Source organism: Esox lucius, chromosome 12 (assembly GCF_011004845.1).
Source record: "Esox lucius isolate fEsoLuc1 chromosome 12, fEsoLuc1.pri, whole genome shotgun sequence".
Taxonomy (NCBI): domain Eukaryota; kingdom Metazoa; phylum Chordata; class Actinopteri; order Esociformes; family Esocidae; genus Esox; species Esox lucius.
In genome coordinates, this window is record NC_047580.1 from 31829896 (window position 1) to 31837716 (window position 7821).

General features: G+C 42.9%; 1 protein-coding gene across 1 annotated transcript in view; it reads left to right on the top strand.

Annotated features, from left to right (window-relative positions):
* skia (v-ski avian sarcoma viral oncogene homolog a) overlaps nt 1–7144 on the top strand; it is a 64655-nt gene extending 57511 nt beyond the window's left edge. The window contains exons 4-6 of the mRNA XM_029124333.2: nt 109–458; nt 2040–2270; nt 3044–7144. Of these exons, the coding sequence (XP_028980166.2) occupies nt 109–458; nt 2040–2270; nt 3044–3223 (761 nt within the window). The 3' untranslated portion in view covers nt 3224–7144. The remainder of the gene's footprint in view (nt 1–108; nt 459–2039; nt 2271–3043) is intronic.
* The last annotated feature ends 677 nt before the right edge of the window (nt 7145–7821 follow it).

Genomic DNA, 7821 nt, shown 5'->3' on the forward strand with positions numbered 1-7821 from the left:
AGTATCACAGCAGCATGTCTTCGTCCCATATCGTTAGTCACCCCCCCCCCCCCCCCCAAACCGCCTGGACTGAACAGAACCTGACTCCCTGTTTCACTTTCTCCGCAGTCGCTTCGTCCCTGTCCTCCCTCTCCTCGCCTTCCTTCACGTCCTCCAGCTCAGCGAAGGACCTGAGCTCGCCCGGCACGCAGGGCCCCGTGTGCACGGTGACGCCGGCAACCCTGGACGTCGGACCCCTGGCCGGGGTAGCGGCGGCAGCCATGGCGGTGGTGCTGGCCCCCGAGGGCCCCGGCGTCGGCGGCCTGGAGTCCGAGCTGGAGGCCCTGAGGCAGGCGCTGGACAGCGGGCTGGACTCAAGAGAGTCCAAGGAGAAGTTCCTGCACGAGATCGTCAAGATGAGGGTGAAGCAGGAGGAGAAGCTGGGTTCAGCTCTGCAGGCCAAACGCAGTCTTCAACAGGTACGGAGGCCGCCTTCTGACGCTCAAACAACCGCCGACCCCAAATCGCCCGGGACGCGATCAAATATTAATGAAAACGTGTCTGAAAAAAGTGTACACATTAGAGAGACGGGTGACCGTTCAAGTGAAATGGGGAAGATCTGGGGACTTCCGTGTTATTCTTGGTTTCTGCTGGTGTGTCTTAATATGTGCCAGACAGAGGGAAAGTGTTATGAAATGGGAAAGTGCTGCACACACATTAAGAAACTACTACAGAAGTCCTCTCACTGAGATGAGCGGCGGCTTGCACCATGACTTGGCAAAAAAACAAGAAAAGGATGTCGCTCCAAAAGCAGTCAGGCCAACTTCCATGTTTTATTTTGGTCCTGGAAAGACGCCAAGAACGGAGAAAACGCAGACAAGTGACAACTGTGTGTGTGAAGGTACACGATGTGCATCCCCCGAGACGGAACGTTCTAGCTGGAGTGACTGCATTCCGCGTGGCGTGCGTTAACTCATTGTCTGGGGATTGAGACGAAACCGCACTGACAAAAACAAACATCACAATTTCAAACAGAGGCCGGTTTAGAGTGAGCAAAGACGTGTTCAGAAGTTCCACATCATTTACCAAAAGAACATTTTGGATATTGTGCAAGCTCACTGACTGATAGGCCAGTCCTGGCAGTTGGGTTCCCACCAGAAGGGTGTTTCTACACACACTGAGAAAAATCTGTTAGTCTCTCAGTTTCTATGAGGAAGGAAGCCTCACTTCTGTTCACCATCGCCTCTCTTTAACCCTTGACTTAGCCTCACCCATGTTCAGGGCAAACCCGGGCTGGGGTGTATTCCGCTAAGACTGTGTTGTACATATACAAATGCCAGATCTTAGTTTGAGTCATTTTCCCACAGCAGGAAAGTGATTATGGAATGAAAGGAAATGTGAATGTAAAAGGTTATGTGGATCATGAGTAATGGAAATTGTTCATGTTTTTTTTCTGGGGATGACACATTTTTGTCAGGGCAAATCAAGTTTTAAATGTTAAAGTGGAAATGACATCCTTTAGCAGGCTTTTATGAATACATTACTTTGTTTACATTTCCTTGATGTGCATGAAAGTTCCTGCAAAATCAGGAAGGTGAAGTTAAGGTACATTACCTGTACTGTATATACACTAATTACATATCTGGTGACCTTCCTGCAGATGCTACAGTAGATAGCCTTGAAACTCACAAATGTGCTCTACCTGGCTGACTCAAAACAACTATGTTTTACCAGAATTAGATTATTTTCACAAGCTCAGACTTTTTCCTTGGAGTGACAGTGCTGCTCTTGGGAGACAACAAAAAGAATACACATTGTTTACACAAAATGGACATACATTTAGCAGTGTGTTACTTTTCTAACACAGCACATTGTACGGTAGAATGTTTTTCGACAGCTCACATAGTGTTCAATAGGTCTCAGTAGTCAAGAGTGTCCTTGGTTTACTGCCATTGGAGACATCTAATAATATCTAATATTGATGTTAATCAGTTAACCCCAACTCAGAAAGCTACCGCTAGTTAGTGCACGCTGAAACATTCTGGAATTCTGTCCCCCAGGAGCTGGAGTTCCTGCGAGTCGCTAAGAAGGAGAAGCTCAGGGAGGCCACAGAGGCCAAGCGGAATCTTAGAAAGGAGATTGAGCGCTTGCGCGCCGAGAGCGAGAAGAAGATGAAGGAGGCAAATGAGTCGCGCCTGCGTCTAAAGAGGGAGCTGGAGCAGGCCAGACAGCTCCGAGTGTGTGACAAGGGCTGTGAGGCGGGGCGTCTGCGGGCTAAGTACTCAGCACAGGTGAGGAAACACACACACAACACACAAACTCCACAATACACGGGCAACTCAAGACATGATATAGGAGAGGCTTCAGGCAAAGTGTAGGTAGTCCCATTACATCCTGTAAACACTCTGAAGGGAGGCTTGCCCTCAGAAGTAATTGTGCCATTACTGTCTAACGCCAAGTTTAACTGTTCCCATGGTCAACAGAGGGAGAAGAAGAAAAAAAACGTTTCCTTCTGTTCAGTCGAAAATAAATGGGTGTAACCCAGAGAGCACAGACGCAAGATAAGTGCTTGCCCCAAAGAGGAAACAGGAAGAGATGTCTAGTTCCTCTTAAGCATCATGGGAAATGTAGATTAGACAAAAGGGAGGTACACTGGCCTAAAGTTTCTAGTGTCTCCAAAAAGAACAAGTTGCTTTACAGCCTTGTCATGAGAGCCTTTACTAGAGAAAACTATTGTGCTTTCGGGCTTTGGGTAAGCGACTACGTTAGGGATGTGTCGCCAGTCTCATCGTTCACTATTGTGTCTGGGAGGGAGGCGAGAGGCTCAGAGGGTTGCTAAGGCGGGGAGAGGATGTGGTTACAGTGTGTTCATGTCACTGTGTGTGTGTGTGTGTGTGTGTGTGTGTGTGTGTGTACGGCCGGGTGTTTTAGGAGTTCAAAACATGGTTTGAGGTAGTAAATAACAGCAACAACAGAAAACTGAAATAAGCCCCAGAAATTAGGCACACAAGGCGTGAGGTCGGCATCCTCAGCTCAACACTTCGCCGTGGTTGTTTTGTTCCAGATCGAGGACCTGCAGGTGAAGCTCCAGCATGCCGAGGCGGATCGCGAGCAGCTCCGGGCAGACCTGCTGCTGGAGAGGGAGGCCAGGGAACACTTGGAGAAGATGGTCAAGGAGCTGCAGCAACAGCTCTGGCCCAAGGAGCAGAGCAAGCCTGCCAAGGACACACCTGTCAACAACTAGCCCCTCCTACCACTCGGCTAGCCCCTCCCACCACACAGATAGCCCCACCCACCACACAGCAAGCCCCTCCTCCTGCCATCAGCATAAAATCATGCCCCGACCCCCCCCCCCCCTCCCCCTCGTACCAGAGAGACTAAGAGGACAGACAGGAGAGAGAAAAGGCAGATATATTGATCCATCCTCACAGACATTTAAAGAGTGCTTGGATGCATCCTTGGTGAGAGAAACAAAGCAAGTCAAACTGGGTATCTGTACATGGACCAAGGGAATGTGTTACTAGGGCAAGCACTGAATCGTACCTCTCCACCACAAACTGAAAATCCTTGTATTTTCTCTGAGACAAAAACTGGTGAACATTTTGGATACAGACTTTTCTAGGATGAAAAACTAAAAGGTATGATAATAATGCCAGATATTAGGATAGTACAGCTGTCCTGTTTAAGGACTTAATGGGGGGTGTCAACACAGCAGAGGAGCCAGGCTGGAGGACTGGACCCTTCCCATGTGTCCCAGTAAGACATGTTGGAGTATTCCCTGACTTTATAAGCTATTTAAGAGACTGCATAGTGATATGTAAAAAAAAAAAATTTAAAAAAAAATTAAGGAATTAAAAAGTTGTTTCTTTGTGCTATCGGAGCTTGGAAAAAAGATTTATAAAAGATTTTAACAGTCAACAAGCAGGATAAACTTCCATCAATACCATCATGGTCCATTGGTGTGTGGAGGCTATTGTGATTCATTGAGGAAAAGTATCAAGTTTGGTCTTTTTTATTTTTACTATTCCAGAAATACATCATAAAGTTTACTATTGAAGGAGTGAGGAGGATTGCATTGGACTAGAGGTTCTCTCTCTTCGGAACAGACCCAATATATGTATTTGGTGAAAAACAAAGTGTTGTGTTCTAGGCACCTTTTAGAATGAGCACTTCATTTAGATACTGAAAAAGAAAAAATTGAAAAAATTGCCCGCCAGTGATGTTCAGACCAACACAGCGAAACTGCACGCATAGTTGTCGTCTTGGTGTTCACGAGCATTTGGGTCAAAACCCAAAAGTTTATCTTATAAAGATACGCTTTCTGATCAATTTGAGTCTGGCTGCGATCTGAAGACCAGATTTGGACACTAGACTTCTGCCGGTTTCCCCTGGAACTGTTAAAACTAGTTTGCCTGTGTTTCTTCCCTTTCTTTTGATTACTGAGAGTTGGCATGACTTGAAAATACCATTTTGAATACTTTGATTTTAGGACTGGAAGTGGCGTCTTTAGCCAGAACCACATAATGTTCTTTTTAATTAAAAGATGGTATGTAATATAGATATGTTGTTGTTTTTTTACTTTACAATAATGAATCGCACTTTGTCATGACAAAATACTGTTTTAATGCATCTACTCCCAACATATTCTTCAGTCTTACATTGGAGAGAACATAACCATGACAACAACCATATAAATCCAAGTGAGCATTTTGTTAATTATATGCAACTCATTTAAATGCAATGTAATCATGTGTTTAAGACAAAATATTGTAAATAAAATCAGAGAGTAAAACGAGGTCTACACGCTTGCTTGCTGATCCAGTTTGGGCTGTTGAAAAATTTAATTGTAATTACATTTCTTGGGGTTTTTGAATCAATAGACTCTTAAAATAGAAAGGCAGTGGGACTTAGAAGTGCAGAAAGACAAGATAGCTGTGGCACCTAACTCTCCTAACGTTTTGGTATTTATTAAAAGGGGAATGAATCCTCCCAAGTTTTAAGGTTTACAGCACTGTGCTAGCAGACCAGTCATGGGGAAAGCAGTGATTACAAGAGTCTGGGGACAGATTGATGACATATTTACCAGAAAAATATATATGATTAAATAAAAGAATACATTTTATAACGCTCCGATTACACAGTGGGTACAATGCAATCAGATTGTACATCGTGTTTATGCTATTTTCTTTTGGTTGTTGATGTTCTCGTTGTTGTTGTTTTTAATGTGAGATATTTTTATCTGTTATTTTTCTTTTTCCAATAGAAAACTCATATCTTTTCCTTCATATGCATGACATTTGAAAAGGTTTGCCATACATATAGTTGTTATTGGACATTGATACTGTATATAGGGGTTTTATTGTTACGCAATATACAGCAATCTTTTTTAGGAAAAACAATCATTTTTAAAGGAAACTAAACCGTGTTTATTGCCTAGTTTGAGTAAAAACACAACCCGAAGTTCAAACGCGATGCTGGACAACCTCAAGTGCCTGAAAGTGGGCGGAGGGTTTTCCAGATCAGGAACGCTGACCACAAAGTAACTGTTTTGTAGCTAATCCCAGTAAGGAACCTGCTCAGTGTCAACACCGTGGAATGTCATTACCGCCCCAGTGCAGGTTTCATGCCCGTCATACAGTGCAGACACTGTCAACAGAGGGACAGTTTCTTTTTGCACTCTCGAGGAGAACCTCTAGAACAATCTCCTCTCCCTGCACTGTCCATCGCGTCGGGCCTGACTTCAACCTAACTCGAGCAACAAGACGCAGGTCTTTTTTTTCCCTGTATTCCTAATCCAGTACAGTTTACGGCAGAAATAGATTTACTCTCCTTTTTAAATAGGAACAATTCAAAGGCTCGTAGTTGCAACAACCACAAAAACAAGAACAATGAGGCATTTTTTATGATATCTTTAATTCGTTTAGAAATGCTCATTCAGAGATATGCATGTCAAAAACAAGTATAGGTATCAACCAAGACCATATGTACCAGCATTATGTGATGTTATGCTGAAAGATTCATTTTGGTTTGTAGATAAAGACCACCTACCAATTTTATGTGGTTTGTTCTGTCTATCCAAAGGTGGACATCTCTGAGCAGTAAAGAGGGCAATATGTTAAAGCCCCACGTCTTAACCAACATTAGAAAGGGCAGTTCTCCAGAGACTGACACTGAGTCCATGACTTTTGCAGACCTAAAATTAGTACATTTTATAGCTGTTTTTACACTCAAATGAATTGATATTTGTAGTTTCCTTTATTCATGGTTTTTCTACAAAAAAGGGAGAAAATGACAACATTGGCTATTTGCTCCCAATTAAAAGAAAAAAACGAATGATTTATTATTTTCTAAACAAGGACCATTTTGCTAAATGGATGACAATAAATCAGCAATAAAAATACATGTTAATAGACACAACTAGCCAGTGTGAAGATTTAAAAGTAAGAATTTACAAATGTAAATAATTTTTCATTCACAATATTGTATTATATATGTACATGGTGTTTTCTTTTTCAAAAAGAAATCTTTTCTTACACAATAGTTGTCTTGTTATTTTGAGTTTTGTGTTTTAACCAAGAACATGTTTAAAAAAAACTATTATTGCAGTGCGTTAGAGAAAATTCCCTACATCAACATGCTGTTTATCCCATCATTCTGATCCTTTTTTTTTTACTGTAGAGTCTTTGTATTGACTTTTTTTCACCAGTTCATATATATTTTTAACAACATATTCAATATCAAATAGTGAACCTATGGTAAAAATAGGTTACACGATCTACCGCCACCTCGCAGATTATTTTTCCTCATCCTCATGTATCTTTTTAGCCCTGCGTTGCTGCTAATACTATATAAACTCTCCAATTCTAGAAATATTTTTTCATGTAAGAGGTAAATGTATGCTTTCTTGTTTATTAATGATGCATATATAGTATGAGAAAAAGCTTGGCTTATTTATCTACACCATCCTTGCCCTTGTCTTTTTAGCGCCTTTCCCACCTTTTCCCCTACATCAAAAACCCCTTTCTCTCTCACAACACGGACTATATTGTAAAGTAAAGGACTTTATGAGATTATGTTTGAAAATAGCTATGCTTATATACCACAGTGACTGAATGTACAGTGTATAGATACATTACAAGAAATAAAGTTGTTTGTCCAGATTAAAGTGACCTACTTTTCTTTCTTACAACTGCTCTCTTCACTATAACTGTTTGTTCCTAGCTTGCAAACCATCAGTGTGACTGACATAAATTCCACACCCATCTTGGGTGTCACAGTTCCCATATGAATGGGAATATGGCAAAAATATAGTATATATACTGTAGCTAAACTGCTCAACTTAATGTTGAAAATGCCAAATGGAGTAGGTGGGGTGTAAAACCCTGTTGGAGTATCATTCATTCATTCATCTTCATCTGCTGATCCGGTATCGGGTCGCGGGGGCAGCAGCTCCAGCAGGGGACCCTAAACTACCCCTTCCCGAGCCACATTTGCCAGCTCCGACTGGGGGATCCCGAGGCGTTCCCAGGCCAGTGTCGAAATATAATCTCTCCAACTAGTCCTAGGCCTACCCCGAGGTCTCCTCCCAGCTGGATGTGCCTGGAACACCTCCCTAGAGAGACGTTCTGGGGGCATCCTTTCCAGATGCACAACGGTGCGGTAAAGCAAATGCAATACCGCCCCCACTGCTCTCCGAATCTCCGGCCAATCTCTGGCTCCATTGTCCCCTCACTCGCGAACAAGACCCCGAGATACTTGAACTCCTTTACTTGGGGTAAGGCCTCATTCCCTACCCGGAGGAGGCACTCCATCGGTTTCCTGCTGAGAACCATGGCCTCAGAT